This window comes from Physcomitrium patens, chromosome 1 (genome assembly GCF_059467195.1).
Source record: "Physcomitrium patens ecotype Gransden chromosome 1, ASM5946719v1, whole genome shotgun sequence".
In the NCBI taxonomy this organism is placed as follows: domain Eukaryota; kingdom Viridiplantae; phylum Streptophyta; class Bryopsida; order Funariales; family Funariaceae; genus Physcomitrium; species Physcomitrium patens.
Window position 1 is genome coordinate 345,689 of NC_143410.1, and position 18,093 is coordinate 363,781.

The 18,093-nt window shown below is 43.6% G+C and overlaps 3 protein-coding genes across 8 annotated transcripts; 1 reads left to right on the forward strand and 2 right to left on the reverse strand.

Moving 5' to 3' along the window:
* The first annotated feature begins 537 nt into the window (after window positions 1-537).
* Window positions 538-5,975, forward strand: LOC112282511 (potassium channel AKT1). 3 transcript variants are annotated; one of them, XR_002969914.2, is made up of 14 exons: window positions 538-1,154; window positions 1,426-1,641; window positions 1,769-1,985; window positions 2,150-2,473; window positions 2,591-2,830; window positions 3,001-3,099; window positions 3,302-3,340; window positions 3,502-3,687; window positions 3,828-4,022; window positions 4,191-4,266; window positions 4,403-4,887; window positions 5,021-5,363; window positions 5,441-5,588; window positions 5,692-5,975. XR_002969914.2 is itself a non-coding variant. In XM_024520166.2 (14 exons), the coding sequence occupies exons 1-14, from the start codon at window positions 949-951 to the stop codon at window positions 5,760-5,762; spliced, it is 2,835 nt and encodes a 944-aa protein (XP_024375934.1). In that variant the 5' UTR covers window positions 538-948; the 3' UTR covers window positions 5,763-5,975. The 3 variants fall into 3 exon arrangements, 2 of the variants coding, with proteins under 2 accessions (XP_024375934.1, XP_090106968.1); XM_024520166.2 differs by having other exon boundaries at window positions 5,451-5,588; XM_090250842.1 differs by lacking the exon at window positions 1,769-1,985 and having other exon boundaries at window positions 731-1,154; window positions 5,451-5,588.
* Window positions 5,976-7,228: 1,253 nt separating this feature from the next.
* On the reverse strand, window positions 7,229-13,187 carry LOC112282516 (peroxisomal fatty acid beta-oxidation multifunctional protein AIM1). Of its 4 annotated transcripts, none has more exons than XM_024520185.3 (19): window positions 12,908-13,187; window positions 12,267-12,396; window positions 11,922-11,993; window positions 11,734-11,793; window positions 11,554-11,619; window positions 11,298-11,365; window positions 11,011-11,092; window positions 10,772-10,827; window positions 10,291-10,593; window positions 10,046-10,132; window positions 9,726-9,900; window positions 9,344-9,456; window positions 9,057-9,220; window positions 8,706-8,960; window positions 8,431-8,552; window positions 8,188-8,312; window positions 7,896-8,044; window positions 7,598-7,736; window positions 7,229-7,430 (listed from the first exon to the last, which is right to left on the reverse strand). In XM_024520185.3, exons 2-19 carry the CDS (start codon window positions 12,367-12,369, stop codon window positions 7,389-7,391), a joined length of 2,181 nt encoding a protein of 726 aa, XP_024375953.1. In that variant the 5' UTR covers window positions 12,370-12,396; window positions 12,908-13,187; the 3' UTR covers window positions 7,229-7,388. The 4 variants fall into 4 exon arrangements, with proteins under 4 accessions (XP_024375953.1, XP_024375972.1, XP_024375980.1 ...); XM_024520204.3 differs by lacking the exon at window positions 12,908-13,187 and adding an exon at window positions 12,764-12,849; XM_024520212.3 differs by lacking the exon at window positions 12,908-13,187 and adding an exon at window positions 12,708-12,775.
* Window positions 13,188-13,983: 796 nt separating this feature from the next.
* LOC112282535 (uncharacterized) lies at window positions 13,984-17,342 on the reverse strand. The gene is made up of 13 exons (XM_024520235.3): window positions 17,203-17,342; window positions 16,723-16,922; window positions 16,505-16,583; window positions 16,327-16,419; window positions 16,076-16,171; window positions 15,782-15,883; window positions 15,648-15,692; window positions 15,387-15,449; window positions 15,206-15,289; window positions 14,901-15,021; window positions 14,692-14,786; window positions 14,445-14,478; window positions 13,984-14,321 (listed from the first exon to the last, which is right to left on the reverse strand). Exons 2-13 carry the CDS (start codon window positions 16,896-16,898, stop codon window positions 14,290-14,292), a joined length of 1,020 nt encoding a protein of 339 aa, XP_024376003.1. The 5' UTR covers window positions 16,899-16,922; window positions 17,203-17,342; the 3' UTR covers window positions 13,984-14,289.
* Between the last annotated feature and the right edge of the window lie 751 nt (window positions 17,343-18,093).

Here is an 18,093-nt window from a genome sequence, read left to right on the forward strand (position 1 = left end):
CCCACCCCCGAAAAGACGGCGGGACCAGGAATCTTCCGTGGCCGGCCTGCCCCTCCAATTGGATGGGACCCACTTCCAGGTGTCTGACGTGGAGGAAGAAGGGGGGCGAGGGGGAATGAAGTGGCTCAACGGATGGAATGACGAGGAGTCTGCGGCGAAGCGGCAACGGGGGGGGGGATGCAAATGGGGTTGTGCCGGGGATGGGGAATCGCCGGTGACGGTGACGGCGACGAAACCATAATGCGAAGAAGAAGAAGAAGGTGAAGAGGGAAAGACGGGGAAGGGAAGGCGCAATGGTGAGAGCGGAGGACGAACGGCGCAGCCAACAATGGAATCGTGGAGTGGGAGTGCAATGGGAATGAAGGAAGGAAAAAGGGCAATTTACAGAAATTTTACAAGCTGCACTGCATCGCTCTGCACCTGCATGGTTGACTCCGGGTGGAGTCTCCTCTGAATCCCCCTTTACGTCCAGTTTGATTCTTCCCCCTGCTCTTACAGTTTTACTACTTCTCTCGCCATATCTTGATCTCTGTCCGGCCACCCCCCCACCAATGCCTTCCTCCTCATCTTGATTTGACACCTTCAATCCCTGATACAATTTCACCTTGAGCTGGGACATCCCTTTTATTTTTTGCAGATGAAGGCTGAGTCACTTCGGAAGTGCAGTGATCGTCTCTGTTTCTGAGGAATATTTATCGTACAGTGCTCGTTTTGTTGAACTCGTCTTTATGTCTTGGTCGCGAAGCCTTCCGTGACGCGGATTTGATAGCAGTTTTGCAGCTCACTGGGTAGGAGCGTTCTTCACGCTCATGGTTTCAGTTTGGATGTTGTCGCTGGCTTTAGATTGCCTTTGGACGATGACTCAATTCGGTGAAAATTCGATAAGTTGCGTTTCGTAGTGAGCAGTCTCCCAGAGGAATCTGCCATTGTGTAGCGAGGTGTAGGATCATGGGGTGGTCGGTAAGCGGGTTGACCCACAAGGTCCTTGGAGCAGTGGGGCTGATGAAGTACGGCAATCAGCGCAAGGCCTCTACCCCCAGCATCTTCAGCCATGCATACAGCAGCGGAATGTTGCCGGCTCTTGGATCCAACCAGAGTACGAAGAACGTCCTTCAAAAGAAATACGTTATTCATCCTTACAACAAGAATTACAGGTACTTGAATCCTTTTGTTTCAGCTAGATAGCTCGCCACCTTGGATATCTGATGTTGAGCTTATCCAACGGGGATATGTAGAGTATTATGGCCAAGCTTGTGGGTGGGGGCTCTGCTAGGTTACGGACAACCTTACAGACGGACTGTGGCGGTGCAATGATGCTGAAACTCCACCCTAGTGCCCAGTTTCACTGCTGCTAGGGTTTGTGGCCGCTTGAGCAAGCAGTTTAGCGGCGAGCCCGTGAATTCTAAGCGTTGCTTGTGTTGGTAGGTACTGGCAGGGGATTTTGGTGGTGCTAGTGTTTTACTCCGCATGGGTGTCACCTTTCGAGTTTGGGTTCGTGCAAAATCCTCGCGGTGCTCTGTTAACTGTCGACAATATTGTCAACTTTCTCTTCTTCATCGACATCGTATTGACCTTCTTCGTCGCGTATCTCGACACCTCAACTTTTTTGATGGAAGACAACTTGAAGAAGATCGCCATCAGGTAGCCTTCTGAGAGTACGAGGTCTTATCGTTTCCATTCTCATCTACTTGGGATGATAACCACTGCTCGGTTCCGCTCTGTTTCTGAGGAATATTTATCCTACTGATCACCTCATTGTGATTGGCAGGTATTTGAGAACATGGTTTATTTTGGATGTTGTGTCGACTGTTCCATTGGCCGCAGTAATAGCGATTTTCACTGGAAAATATGAGACAGGGTTTGCGGCCAGTTTTGTCAATTTGTTGCGCCTCTGGCGATTGCGCCGTGTGAGTGACGTGTTTGCGAGGGTGGAGAAGAATGTGAAATTTAGTTACTTCTGGACTCGATGCCTCAAACTCTTTCTGGTATGTTAGCTGGGTCATGTTTGAGAACCCAAATCCAATCTGGCTCTTCGCTCTCATTGCCACATTGTTTGAAAGGAGTTGGTCTGTTCAAGCTATATCACATTTGATTGCTCAAAATCGGTTTGGCTTCTGCACTTTGATGAAGGGTTTGCGTGATGCTGCAGGTGACTGTGTTTGTTTGCCACTTTGCGGCCTGCTCGTACTACTTATTGGCTGCTCGACATCCGGCAAGCAAAGAGGCAGATACGTGGCTAGGAGCTGTGCTCCCAAATTTTAAAGAGGAGTCACTGTGGGCGCGGTACGTGACGAGTATGTACTGGTCCATCACTACACTGGCGACTGTGGGATATGGCGATTTGCATCCAGTCAACCGTGGTGAAATGATCTTCACCATCCTTTACATGTTGCTGAATCTGGCATTGACTGCGTACATCATAGGAAACATGACCAATCTCATCACTCGTCTTACCGCACGAACTCGTGACTATGTGAGTCTCTCATTAACCCCCCCCCCCTTTTTTTTTCCCCCTCTTTCATTCATCCGACAGATTGGATCGTTTATTGATGGTGATGGAGATTTGATAATGTGATTGGATTTGGGCCAGCGTGACTCGGTGCAACAATTGGTGGAGTTTGCAACTAGAAATCAGTTGCCACGCAAGCTTCACGAGCAAATGATCTCCCACGTGCAGCTCAAGTTCAAGACAGAGAGCCTTCAGCATCAAGGGACCATAGCCACCCTACCAAAGGCTATCCGCTCATCTGTTGCGCAATTTCTGTTTTTTAACACAGTCGAGAAAGTATACCTTTTCCAAGGCACTTCTTACAATTTTCGTACTCAGCTGGTGCGCCATCTCTGCTTTTTGTGTGTCAACACTGGCTTGTGCTAATGAAAATCGGGTTTCTTGAAGTGATGATGCAATGGTGTGCCCATACATTTACCAATTTGGACGTAAAATTATGAATTCTATTGGCCCAACTGCGATATAATTTGTCTATAATGTGTTAAGTGAAGGTGTCGGAGATGAAGGTCGAGTTCTTCCCTCCTCGCGAGGAAATTATTCTGGTTAACGAGGCCCCCTCCGAGTTTTACATAGTTGTGAATGGTTCCGCGGTGAGTCAGATATTCCTACCCCTTGGTCATACTCATTTAGATGAAATGCCGCAGTTAGCCCGCAATCATTTGTGATAGATTGACCTTTAAATTTTTTTTTATCTTTTTTAAACTCTCTTTTTGAGTAGTTCTAGTTGGTGTTACCTGTGTTATGTGACGACAACAAATGGATCTGTTTGTATGTGTGGTTGACTGGTTGCAGGATGTAATAATTCGAAGGGAGGAAGCCGGATCAGAGCAAGTATGATATAATCCCTGCTTGTGATTGATTTATTTTAATGTGATTTGTTTGCTTTGTAGTTTTGTTTATTTATTTCGAATATCACTTCATTAATTTCTCGTGGTCTGTATTCATGAAGCACATTGTAATGCAATTCTGAATCTCTGTGACGTCTGGGGCAGATTCTAATGACGGCTCAGGCAACTGATGTAATTGGCGAGATAGGGGTGATTTGTTACAGGCCACAGCCTTTCACTGTGCGAAGTCGAAAGTTATCCCAGCTCTTGCGACTTGACCGCATTGTGTTTATGAACATTGTGCAACAATACAAGGAAGACGGCCAGAAGATTGTTGACAATCTGTTGCAGGTATTCTTTCCATTCGATGTTATGCCTCGAGATTTCTTTTGGGGTATTATTATACAGCTGATCTGTGTACTAGGAGCTCGGGAGATAATGTTTCCATTAGATACTTAACTCAAAGGATCTATTTTTTCCTGTGCGTGCAGCGCTTGCGAGAAGCCTATGATCCTCGATTTGAGGAGCTTTCCTCTGAGATTGAAGCCCTCCTTGTTGAAGGCGGCGAAATATCGGAACCAAGCGTATGTGCGGTTGCTGCCGGAGGAAATGTGGAGGTTATGCAGCAGCTGTTGAGCAAAGGCGCGGAGGTGGACAAGACAGATTATCACGGTCGGACTGCTCTGGTATGACCTGCCAATCTCCACCATGGTCGTACCCTTACATCTCAGTGTCTTTCTTACTCTTGCATACCACCCCACAAGTGCACTGACAATGAGATAAATATTGAATTATTTTGTTGTCCTGTGCTATTTGTCATCTCTGTTTCGATCTCTTTGTGGGGATACGACCAGGTCATTGCATCATCAAAAGGTTACGAGGAGTGCGTCAAGCTCCTTCTGGAACACGGAGCTGACCCCAACAAGGCTGGTATGTTTAGTCACATCCCATCTTTCAGTTCGGTGCTCTCTTTGATCGTGTTTATTTTATTTTATTTTATTTTATTTTATTTGTGTGTTGTTTTCTTTGTTTCATGCGTGATTCTTAATTACCTGCGTGGTTTCAGATGTGTATGGGAAGGTTCCTCTACTTGAGGCCCTTATTGCCCGCGACACGGCTACCGTGAAGCTCTTATCAGAGAACGGGGCGACCTTGAAAAATGCGGACATGGGGGTATACCTCGGGCAAGCTGTGCTCGACTGTAATCGAGACCTCATTGACGACTACTTAAAATATGGAACCGACATAAACACAGCAGGCGAATCTGAAGGACTGAGTGCGCTCCACATTGCTGTTATTGATGGCAACATGGATATGGTGAGGTTTTTAGTATCCCGAGGAGCCGACCCTCACATCAAGCCTGGTGATGAGGCCACCCTTACCGCATACGAGCTAGCTGAGAGAAGTGCAGATCACCCCGAAATAGCTTCCTTTTTGAAGGCCCAATCAGTCCGCGATGAACCATACAGTTCCATCACGCCTAGAGAGTCGACATCTAACGCAAATCAGAAGAGGCTTCCAAGGAAGGGAAGCTCCAATGTTGAATTCCAGGTGCCTTATATTGTTTTCTACGAACCTCATCTTCTTCGTGGGACTGATCTGATGCATGTGTAATTGTTCTGAACGAGGATCATTGACTTGATTTATTTATTTATTTAGTTATATCTATTTCCTTTGAGTGCAGATTGATGAGGTAACACCCCCGCCTAGTCCAAATAAAGGATTTTCCGGAGAGCGAACGATACACTCATTAATGCGAAAGCAGTCGGCTCGGGGCCGTCTCATGACTATAAGAGGACAGAAAACCCTCAGCCGGCAACTAAACGCAAACCAGAACCCTTCAGGTTGGGGCTTGAGACGGCGTGACAATCGAGACCCTCTTCAGACTTTTCCATCAGCTGGCGCTGCTAAGGAGGTTCCTCTTCGTGTCATCATCCATTCTTATCATCCTTGGAACAAGGAAGCGGTGGGACTTGGAAAGGTCGTTTTGCTGCCGAAAACTATTGAAGAGGTTCTCAAGATTGCGAGTAAGTGCTGATTCTCCTCATATAGTATTCCAGATGTTATTTCAGATCTCCAGTTTAGAAATTGAAATGACTTTTAGGAGATTGCAGACGAGAAATTCAACAATCATCCAACGAAGGTGTTGAACAAAGAGGCAGCTGAGATTGACGACTTGAGTGTCATCCGAGAAAACGACAACTTGTATGTCATTAACGATTCAGAGAAGTTGAACACGAGTTCCCCCCCAGGTATGTTACCTCATTCTTCTCTTAAGTATTTGTGTTGAATGTTGGGACAATCGTGTTTTTCGTGTTGCAGATATATTTAACTCAAGATTTGTTTATGGAACAGGGATGGACACAGATGACCTCATAGCAAGATTGCAAGCAATAGTCACAGCATTGTCTCAACCCAAACCATAGACTCATGCATGCGACCAAGGTTGGGTATGTACTTCTCATAAGCTTAGGACTCGACTTAGGATATCACGAGATCAGCGACAGTGTCTGAATTTTAAAAAGTTGTCTGATGACGTATTCCCTTGCAAACATATGAACAAGAATATGCCAACGGTTTATCATTGTCATTTGGATTAATCTTCCGGTGTATCAATAGCAGTGATTCGTTTCTCAGTTTATCAAGCTTCACATTTCTTTCCCAACTTGTCGATTTATGTTTAAATGATCTTGTGCAAACTTCGGTCGAACAGCACGTCCGTTTGTTGGTTCTTCTGAACAAGTGACGTGATCTCCACAAGATGTTTGTGGGATGATAACTCAAGTCCGAGTTCATCCTATACGGATTTTAGGCCAGGCTGAATGTAATTTTTGTTAGAAAATTTCCTCTTAAGGAACATCGACTATGAAGGAGATGTAAATTAGGAGACCTGCAACTCTAGCATCAATAGCTCGATCAGGAGCCAGAATAAGGACGAATCAAGCATACTCAACTGTTGAGCAACGAGGGGCTGACTTATTCCTAAAGGCCACTAGGCTTCTGAATCCCAGGCTTCAGATTGGACAAGGTGGTTCAGTCCTTAAGATCGATGCTTTGTGTACATTTCTTGATGTGAATCAGAGCGTATTAGCTCTCCCATTCCGACACAAACCTGATGGGATTGGTCTTCGATGCCATCGCAGCGATGGCTAGGTGGAGTCTGGTCCCAGGTTCTAGGCCTGGAAGGTTTTACAGCTTACAGCTTTCACCACTTCGAAGTGCAGGATAAGCTACAGATTCTTACCTTAGCATGAAGATTCTGCTCAGCAAGTAAAACTGAATCGAGGTACCGGTGCTGGAGCTTCACTAACTCGAGGAATGATTGCAGAACCTGGGCATGGCTTCTGAGGTTCATGTTTCCTATCGCGATGACTTGAGTATTTCGGATCCCGGTGATCAGTCGAGTCTGACGTGGGGCCTTGAGTCTCATCAGCTGTAAAAAAAAGTCTCCACTCTGAACAAACGTCATGCTGCGGGCGGAGTTACCGAGGTTCCCTCAAACTTGCGTGAAGAACTGGAACTCTCTCGCTGTGGGTCTATGCCCATGATCCCACATGTGGGGGAAGTGAGCAGATTTAAGCAGAAGTGATATATTATGCATAATCAATATTATTGAACTGACTCTAAGTTAAATCACTACATATATATATATATATATATATATATATACATACATATATGTATGTATATATGTATGAATAAATTTATACGAATTTACAATCATTTATTTACTAAAACTTCTGGTTCAAGAATAATATTCAGTTTTAGTATATTTCCGTCTGTACGTGCGTCTCTATAAAAACCCTGTTTTGCAACTCATCGACTGAGACAAGGAGCTCCTGGCGATACTGAACAGTGAGTAGGATTGCAAATCAAGGTGTGAAGCAATGGAGGCATTAGGAAGACATCGCATCTTTCAGTTTTTTATTCTTTGGTTCTTGTTTGTAGTGGGAGCATTTGGAACAATGATTTCGACAGGAAGAAGATTCATGGAAAATTGGACTAGGATGGCTATCTTAGAAAACTGATACTGGCGCTACAACGCAGATCCCTTACAGCCGGGAAGCTCCGGATCTTTTCTCCACAATTTGTGACTGCACTCACCCATCCAAAACAGAAATAAGCCCATAAGAAGAAAACACAGAAAGGATTTACGACACAGACGAAGAGGTCGTCCGAAAATAATAACCGGAGAAACATGAATCTAGAAAGTTGCTGGAATTTGAGCTCCTCCTCCAGAGGGGATTGAATCAACACTTACCAGTGGGTATTTCCCGTGAGCAGCCCTTTCCAATGCAGCGGAAGGCTGATAAAAAGATCCGTATAGAGTCGACCAGTGCTTGAGTTTCGAGTAGATACGCTCCACGCCAACATGATCACCCCAGAATACCACACCACCCCTGGCACATGCCACGAAATTCATATCCACTTCATAACCCTTGCAGAAAAATTAGCTGCTTCTCGTTTCCAATCGTTTCTAACATCTGTAAACAGACAATAGAACAGATTTAATTAAAATATAAGATAAGTTCATAGATTAAAAGGTGCAAGACCAGTACCTGTACGCTGGAAAACCCATGCCCAAGACGGAGGCAATATCAAGGTCAGCGGAGCGCACGACAACATCCTCGTCCAGTACCCGACAAGCCTCGTTCACCACACCATAGAATATCATCTCCACTATCTCTTCGTCTGAAATATCAACTATCTGCAGACACAGCAAGACCCAACTAAGTAAATAAATAAATAAATAAGAATTAAAACCAAAGATTAAAAAAGTCACATCAGCAGTGTTGAAAAGCCAAGGAATGAATAGTAACACAATAGATTATGTTCAGTTTCGAACAGTACTTTGCCATTGGGAATGAGGCTTGCAGCTTGACGGGTCTTCGTCAAATAGCCATCCAACTCCGGTGCAGGTTGCTCTGCGCGAGAGCCTTTCTTATAGTTGTAGTATCCCATTCCAGTCCGTTCACCTGCACAAAAATACGACATGGTAAATTAACGGTCACATCTGATTGTACACTACCATGCTACGAATTCATAAAAGAAGGATCCATGCCGAGGTGGACAGAATGTGGCTATGTCACTTGCCATAGCGGTTGTCCTCTAGTAGCAGGTCATTGAGATTCGTTTGGTATGTCCGTTCGCCGAAAGCATCTTTGTATATTCTTGATGTCGCTTGACCAATCTGGATACCTGTCAAGTCTGCCAACCTGAAAGGCCAAAGACGTATATAAGTTAAACCTAAAGAACGAGGAGAAACAAATGAAGCTGACAAGAATGTCACATGTTCACTAAATCCTGTGTTAAAACACACTGACACAGAAGGGGTCACGACTAGAACCAAGATGCTTCAGAAGTGATACCTGAAGGGACCCATAGGCATGCCAAATGCCTTCACAACGGCATCGATCCGGTATGGGTGGGTCCCCAAATGCACCAGCAGATGTCCAGCTTGAAAGTAAGGGAAAAACATACGATTCACTGCGAAACCTACACAGCTCCTTACAACAACGGGCACTTTCTTGATAGTCTTGGCCAGTGCCAACATGTCTTGAATAGCTTGTTTCGAGGTATCGTGTGTTCGCACTATTTCCAGAAGTGGCATCACATGTGCAGGGCTGCAGCGGAAGAAACCCGGTGTCAAAGAAGCTATTACAAGTAGAAATCCTCACGAACTGATAGAAAATAGTTAAGCGAAGCGATGGGAAGAAAACCTGAAAAAATGAGCCCCGATAATTCGGTCTTGTGATTTCGTCTTCTGACCAATAAGACCAAGATCTATGGTCGACGTATTTGATGCCAGCAGGCATGTAGACTTACAGTATTTCTCTAAATCGGCGAAAATCTGTTGTTTCAACGGAATACTCTCAATAACAGCCTGTCCACACACCCCAAGCCGTCGACAACAGGGTTAAAAACTGCTTGTATAGCTGATGAGATCATCACAGTGGAGCAGACGTGGCATAACGTGCAGAGCATGGAACACGTGCAGATATGATACCTCGATAACCATGTCAACATCTGAAAAGTCTGCATAGTCCAAGGTTCCCTTCACAAAACTCAGCACTTTTTGAGCCTTCTCAGATGCACTCCTCAATCGGGCATTAACATTAGCTGTTCATTGCAAAAATCAATGGATATAAATAACCGGGCTAGGAGAAACGCCTGAGAGTCAACAGAATTCACAGAAAATACAATTAACATGTCTATTAGCCCATCAGCAGCTGATTAGACTGAGACAGGATATTCACAGGAACAGAGAACGAATGAATCCAGACACGTAGATTTTAATCTAGATCAAGAAAGCACACAAACATACCAAGTCACCAAACCCGTGGATCATTGTGTCAAACAATGCAAAGATGTCTAAAAATAAGCGATACCTTCAATTCTCTTCAGTCCAGCTTGAAGAAACTCTTGATTGACCTCCTTCAATATTACTGGGACATTATTAAGAGCAAGGGCAGTTGCGATTCCAGAGCCCATCAAACCACCGCCTATAACTGCCACGGACTTCATTTTATGTGGTTTTAATCCACTATCTGTGACACCTTGGATCTGCAAGAAGGTCAACACTATATCAGTTGTACCAACTGACAGCATCCACAACAAGACAAGATAACATAAATTAAGAACTGCTTACAGATGATCAAGAGTATACCCAACTCGCCAGTAAATCGTGAAACTTGGGTAATGAACAAACCTTAAATGCAGACCGCTGGGCGAAAAAGATATGAATCAGTCCCTTGGCTGTAGGGCTTGCTACCAACATAGGAGATTCTTCTTCTTCCTGTACACGAAAACTTCACAGATCAGAAATCGAATCTTAACCTCTAAGCATCATTCCTGCAGAAATCCACGCCTCTGGCATACAAGAAAGCCAAGTAGTCCCACAATACTGTAATGCTCTCAATAAAAACAGAATGTCTCAATCGTCATAAACCGGACCTTCAAGGTGCCAGCCACGCCCCCATGGAGGATGCCTTTCTCTATGCAGTCCAACATTACGAACGGGTGAGGCACATTGCGGTAAGCTTTCTGAGCTCGTGCTCTTGCTTGCTTGAGAATTTTTGAAGACTCTTCGGGTGTACCTATGTGATCGATTAAAGAAAGTGATCTCCGCCAAGCTTGCCTCCCAGAAGCAATATCCAGTGCATATTTCCTTGCAACTGGTACAAGCTGCTGAAGAGGTACCACAGCATCCACTAAGCCAAGCTGCTTGGCTTCTTCGGACATTACTGGCTTCGAAGTCTGTTAAGTTACGACACAAGATGCGTTTCAATTACGTGTACGGTAGGGGATAATTTACGTGCGGGAATCAAAGAACGCAGCTGGTAATTCATATTTAACCGAATAAGGATTAATCAATTTCAACGTGCAGAGTATTTTCAGTAGAGAACAAACTTGAAGCTTATGATGCAAGACGTACCAACATCATATCTACAGCTTTGACGAGTCCTACTAATCGAGGAAGCCGTGCGGTACCTGTAAAAATAACATAGGAAATGCAGCAATTAGCATATAAGCAGACTACAAAAAATAGCTGCTATCAAACCTCTTGTCTGAAGGAACTTCAAACTAAGACAAGAAGACTCCAAGCTTCAAGTTTAACAACCATTTGAGTTGGTAGAGTACACAGAAGGACCAAGAAAGGTGGGTGCAACTTACCGCCAAGGCCGGGAATAATTCCCAGTGTGAGCTCGGGCAACCCCAGTTGTGTTTTTGGGGCAGCAATGCGTGCATGGCAAGCCTGCAAACAATTCACACGATGATGTCCTATTAGACCAAAGAACTTAATAGATCACATACAAGGTGACAGTTTGCTTCCCTAGTTAGAATCAAATCCAAGAGATATACAATATTTCACGCAGTATGAGTTAATGACATTACTTGACTCCTGCCAGGTCAAAAGATAAAGAAAAAGACAGGAGAAGAGGGAATAAGCAGAATTGTACCATGGCCAATTCCAAACCACCACCAAGAGCAAAACCTTCGACTGCTGCTACAATAGGCTTAGGTCCCCCTGTTTCAATCGGTAAACGAGAAGTGAGACAGGAAGAGATACAGCTTCATAATGGAACTTTGCATCATGTCTAGCACAGGTGATGCCAGTAATACAGATCTTCATATCACAAACTTAAATACCTCTACTATAATGCGTAGGTCAAACAAGTAGAAATGTACTAAAAGCAAGAAAAAAAGACTGTATACCTTCAATAATGTCATTGAAGAAGGTTGAACCACGAACATGAGTCGGATAGGTAGTGCCATCTCCCACTGAAAGAATTACATACAACACGCAACGTAAGAATATCAAAGAGACACCAACAAGCTCATTTACCAAGGACAGAATGTATTGCTAAAAGATCCTAATGAATTATCGATGCCAACCTTGCTTTACTTTTTGCAATGAACCAATGTCAGCCCCACCGCTGAACTTGCCGTTTGCTCCTGCAGCAGAAACCGAGCTATTTGAGTGATGCATGCAAAACTTCTGGAGTCGGGTGAACAATTTGATCACATCTCCTATCCAAGCAAAATTTGAGCATACAAGAACTCCAAGCAACATCGCTATTTACCTCTGATAACAATAGCCTTCACATCTGGCCGCGCATGAGCCTCGCAAATCGATTCCTTCAGTTGTGACACGACTGCCGACCAAAAGCCCATGCCAGAGAACACGTCAATTAAGTGCCATCAATATTTGCAAACCAGTTGCTTAATTACACAAGCATGAAAGCCCTCTAATTCTGACAATATTTCTCTAATTTGCGATGAGTGCCATCCCAGAAATTCCATTCAAGAACAACACGACAATCAACTAAAATAACAAGTAAATGTATCGTACAAATTGATAACAGGATTTTTTTTTTTTTTTTTTTTTTTCTTTTCTTTTCTTTTCTTTTCGCAAGAACAAGACTTACGAGAACCAGGTCCACTGTTATCTAGAGAATTGACGGGCGGCTTGTTCAAGGTCACAAGCGCAACGCCATCCTCTCCCACCTCCATGTGCACTACCTTTCTCATGTCGAAAATCCACTCCTGATCAAATCACTGCGATGCGAAAACCACAGCCAGCAGAAAAATGTTATGTACGTGCGTAAATCCAAAGCGTACCTTCAAACTGCATTAAATCCCGTAAATCAAAACGAAAAGAGAGCATGTCTGGAAAAGCACAAAACGATCGACTTACCAAACTGCCCTCAGGACACAATTACAACACACCCAACACCACACCCAACAACACACAGAGGCCTACACTAATACACACAATCGGCGAAAATCTCGACACAACCTAACACAGTTCGCTCACTCAGTGCTGAACCCGAACCAACACTGTTACTGAAAGATCCCACAAAGTGTACCAAGGAATAGCAATCTCGATAACAAAAGATCAGCATTCTCTTGCAAGAGAACCCACCCACGAAAGCGTGATCCAATTCGCAAGGTGATGTTACAACTTACGCAACACCTATAACACTGCTCTCCATGAATTTATAAAAAAAAAAAAAAGAAAAAAAAAGAAAAAAAAAATAACAACAACAACACTAGGGGTAGAGCTCACCACTTGAAGGAGACACGTAAGCAGAACACAGATGGGATTCACGCCAATTCGGATCAAGCGGAACTTCACCCAACTTTAGAAGCGGCATGTATCTCCAGCGACGGTGGAAAGTGCAAGGGACACTTGGGAATGCCGATTTGCACCGAAGAGTGGATAATTGTGGCGCCTCCTCCTCCTCCTCCTCGGCTTTGACGGGGGACTCATTGCCGATACGCCATCGAAAACGTGCCTTCCCACCCTTCAGTCACAAACCCACACTCCCCACCCACACCCACTCTAAATGAATGAATGTGAACAGCCTCCCTTCCCAGCCTTCATTTCCTTTCCCAGTTGGGTGCTCGCCCCTGTCTGCTCACACCATTCCAGTGCTACTTCCTTGCCTCTTGGAGTGTGTCCCTTTCTGTACGTGAGTCATAGCATTGGTGCTCGCTTTTTATTCATTTTATAATTCTGGAGATTCATTTCCCGGTTACTGAGTTGGAAAATGCGAGGATGCCTGTGGTTCAGTCTCTTTCTAGCACATTGGGCCTCCGTCGATACCCACTCTTTACCCTTTACAATTGCATGGATTGAGGATCCAATATTTGCTAATTTGCTGGTTACAATATATGCATATTTCACAACATAAACAATTAACACTCAGGTGTTCAAATAATGAGAGATTTGAAAGATTAGTTGGGAAATTAGTTTCTTCCTCCCACCTAACCATTGATGAACTATAGCTTAAAGTGCTTTTATTGCTTAGAATAATCACATTCTTTGATATTGAATGGCTTATTTCCTAAAATAACATAAGACCAAAGTCAAATCTTCTATTATAAGTGGCAAGAAGATTCAAATATAACATGTTTGTATATAAAGTGCTATATGTAATATGTTACTTCCAGACACACAAAATTTACACATTTTTAATTTTGTTTCAAAATAATCACTACACTATGAGCATAAGTGAAAACTCTACCAAATTGTCAAATTGATTTAATAAATTCTCATATACCATCTTATATTCATTTTATATATTTTTTAAATAAGAAAACAACAATGATGTGATTACCAAAATCAATATAACAAAAATGTGAATGATGTTGACTGAAACTATGATATTTGAGGAAAAAATTAGTGGGAACAGTACATATGTGATTTATGGCCTACTGATAGGTTTATCACAATCTTTGCAACAGGTGGGGCTCCATTTAAACGGATGCTTTCTACCACCATCAAAGTATGGTTTGTTTTGGAAATCGTTTCTCAGTCATTTGAGCCGTGAGTAAATCCAAAGCTCATGCTTGACAATGAAGAATCCAGAGCTCAAACAGAGTAGCACGAAAGACTATAATGAGACTGATTTCATTCACCTGGATCAACAGCCAAACTTGGTGTCTTCAAAACCCATGGCACTTAGATGTGAAGACTGCTGTGTGAAGGAACACAGACAATACCAGAATCAGGAAATAGTTGAACGACGATGCCAGTCGATGAGAAGATGTTCTTGGAAAATTAGGCTTGGAAAATCAGAGCAAGATCGTTCGGGTCTCACAGTTCATCAGGCGCTGCCGGCTGCTGGTGAGCTCCTGTGAGAACGGCCGATACAAACAAGGGTTGGGAGTTTGCTGGATGCTTGAAGATTCCATAAACGATCATTCCTCTACCAGCGGGTACAGATTGATCTCTACATGCAAAACTTATTCTAAATGCATACCAATTCAGATTTGTAATCGGGTGACTACTTTGTTTTTTTCTAAGAAAAAAGAAGTGAGTGAGAGTGCACACAGAATCCTGCGCACCTTAAAGAAGGTTGAATGTCCTATGACGACAATAATATTCTCTGGCCTTGAACGCAGAAATTGCCTAAAGACACCCACTCGCTTGCGCAACTCTTCTGTACAAGTTGACAGAGAATTCAGATGGAAAAGATGATAACATAAACCACAACAACAGTTCCAAAGGGAAATAGTACGATCGATACAGTCTGCAACACGAGCAATCGACTGACCCATAGGTTCCACGCTGTTGAACTCCATCCTGACAGCATCATTTGGATGCTCCGATTGTGAGTACCACCAGACTTCAGGGAGTCCATCAAAAGATAGCCAAGGAAACTCTCCTGCCAGAATCTGCAACTTCTAACGAAGTTTACATTTGCCAAATCCCCTAACATCTCTTGAAATGTTGCAGCATTCGCTAATTATTGTCCAGCTATTAATAGAGCGAAACATGCCATAAAATAAATAATTTGAAGATAATTAGAAAAATAAATACATACAAAAATACATAAATTAGGGAGAAGCAAGTTGTTACCTTTGGAGGCCGGCCAATGTCGCCAGTGCACATGACATGCTCAGCGTGGAGTGGAGTCACCTCAACGTGGTGTTGGCCTGGTTCCTGGGTACATGAAACCATGAGTAATTGTTGAACTGAATGCAAGCTGACGTCCGAATAACCTGAGGATTAATGAATCCTTTATGAAGTGTGTTTGTACCTGAATAGATGGAAATGCACCAGAAAGCGTTTGTAGTGCTCGAGTAAGGGGTGACACCAAAATCTGCGTGCCACATCATGAGCGCAACACATGGCCAAACCCAGCAAATCTTTTCATATTTGGAGAACAAGTGCAAGGTCCATGAATGTACAAATACAAGGTACATACATTTCTATCCAACAGGGTTTACAAACTGCGGTGTAAAATTAGAAAACAAATTCTAGCAATTTTTGTACTTGCTCTCCTTAATTACAATCTCACCACTTCGGGTTTGAGCGCCGCCATCTTAGGTGCTATATTCCTTGCCTACAAAACAATCACGGTTGACCAATTTAGAAACAGATGCGTAGAACTTTGATACGAAGCTTTCAATAAAAATTCACTGAAATGCCAACCTGTTGGTGCCCAAGTGTCGTGAGCCGTAAGTCGAACCTGGCCGAGGGTTCCACAAGACTGATCAACGAAGATGTGTGCCCATGCCGAACTAAATGCACAGTCTGCAGGGAGAGAAATGTATGATTAGCTACATCGTATTTCTATTATCTAGCATAGCAATTGAAATTAGCAATAATTAGCATCACCAAAACGCAAGTGCAAATAGTAAGATTCTTTTGCCCAACTTAGAGAAACTATTATCTGGAAAAAGAGAAAGTTGCCTTCTACATCAACAAAGAAAATTGCACTTGCACCTTTTTAGATCGGTAAAATAGCGAAAAGAGCTTGGAATTTCCAGGACCGTCTCCACTCGTTTTCACAGTAGACTGTAGACACAAATGCTTCTTGTCCTGCATGAGTACCAATCCACCCATCTCGCCGGATGAGCACAAACCTAATTACGGAGCTCGCCTGCGGTACATGAGGTTCAAAACCAGATGTTCAAATAAAGGGACGTGTACACAAACATTTCAAGTCCTCTCTAAGACAAGGCACCTTGGTTTACCTCCTCTGGACGCGATTTCTCGGGCTGGATTTCTCTCATCTCCTTATCTAGAAGAGTATCAGTTGCGGAAGTTTCCAGGATATATGCCTGTACCTGGACTTAAAAAAACTGGTCAAATATTGGCATTGCGATTCTATGGGTTGAAGATTATCAAATGCCATTCAAATCCAGCACATACCTCGTTGCCACTATCCTTTTCATCATGCACTCGATGCGCCGTTGTTGCGTCCTTAAAATCTTGCCCAGCTGCTTCCATTCTTTACACGAAATAGAAAATAAAAATTTCGACCCAATTCAGGATGTCTCGTCGAAAAACAGAGTATAGTGTTAGTAAAATTAGAGCCCTGACATTGCAGAAGGGAGCGGAATTTGTGTTGTGAGACAGACAAGATGTACCTGGATAGTTTGCCGTCATGTGGTTGCGAATCTACCGTAGTCCCCAATAATGTCACATCGTACACCGCATTCTCTCCATTTATGAAGTGCAATGCGAGGCGCGCTTCGCAGCATGGACAAGACACAGTCTGTACTTTCTGGCGCTCCCGACGTTGAACCAGGGCAGCTCGCTTCATGATTTTAAGAATTCAAGTATGATGCTGCAGAACTCAATAGATGGAGGAGCATCAAAGAGAGTTTCAATACACAAAAACTCAATGAAGACTTCGCTTGATGGATCTAGTCGCGAATCGCCTGTTCAGCAGAACGAATATGCATAATTGAAACCAGGCACAGCTAAGACAGGACTGTTCTTGAGAGCACAGAACCCTAAATCGCAGACTACGTCATCCGGGTGCACGAAATGAACGGAATAGCGAGAGGTAGAAACTTGGAGCTCGTGTCCATGATGTCTAACCCAAAACAAAAACATTGCAATACCTTTCAGTTTATACCACCTCTCCTGAAAAACCTAATATGAACGTTGTGGATGACCACCGGACAAAAACTTCTAGATCATGTGCAGTGTAGTTCCATCCGATTGGTCGAAATATTGCACATTGCAAGAAGCAGGAGGATTCAATCAATCGACACTAGTAGCAAGCGTGAGACGAACATGTGAAAAGCTTTGATCTGAGCATGGATCAGGATGACAGCCGATATTAACCATGTTCCATACAGCTCACCGGACAAAAGTGTGATTTGTTTCAGAAGAAGTTTTTTCATACGATTCATGTGGCGAGGCAGTCACCATTGTCACCGACCTCCTCTGTACAGTTAAAACATAAAAGCCAAGAGACCAGAGAGGCAAAATGCTAGTCTGCACAAGGTCTGACCAACTCAAGGATCAAATTGGCTTTCACTTGAAGATATGACAAGATGCTGTGAAGTCACGAAATGCGTTCTAGTGATTCTCTGAGCAATTTATAGTACTAATACTGTGTATATTTCCAGTTATGCATCTGAGAATTGAAGTTTGCATGTAATCAGAGCAAAGATCTCGATACTTACACTGTAGGTTATTTATCAGGTACATACGCAGAAGTTACAGGACATTTGTGCAACGCACATAAGAACATCTGAATTGCCAGGGCACCCACGTGATACCCTTCCTTGAGATGCGAAGCGAGCACTGATTGTTGCGATCATCAATACCACTCCATACAGCATTGCACCATCATGCACACCTTCGGCACTTCCGGGAACCAGGTTTGTTGCCTTCTGTGGCTCAGCTCGTTGTCAACCTTTTCGAGATCATGAGTACGTGCGAACCTTGACGAACGAATATCAAGGTCTGGTGGAGGTGGGCAAGGGCTAGACGATCGACTTGCT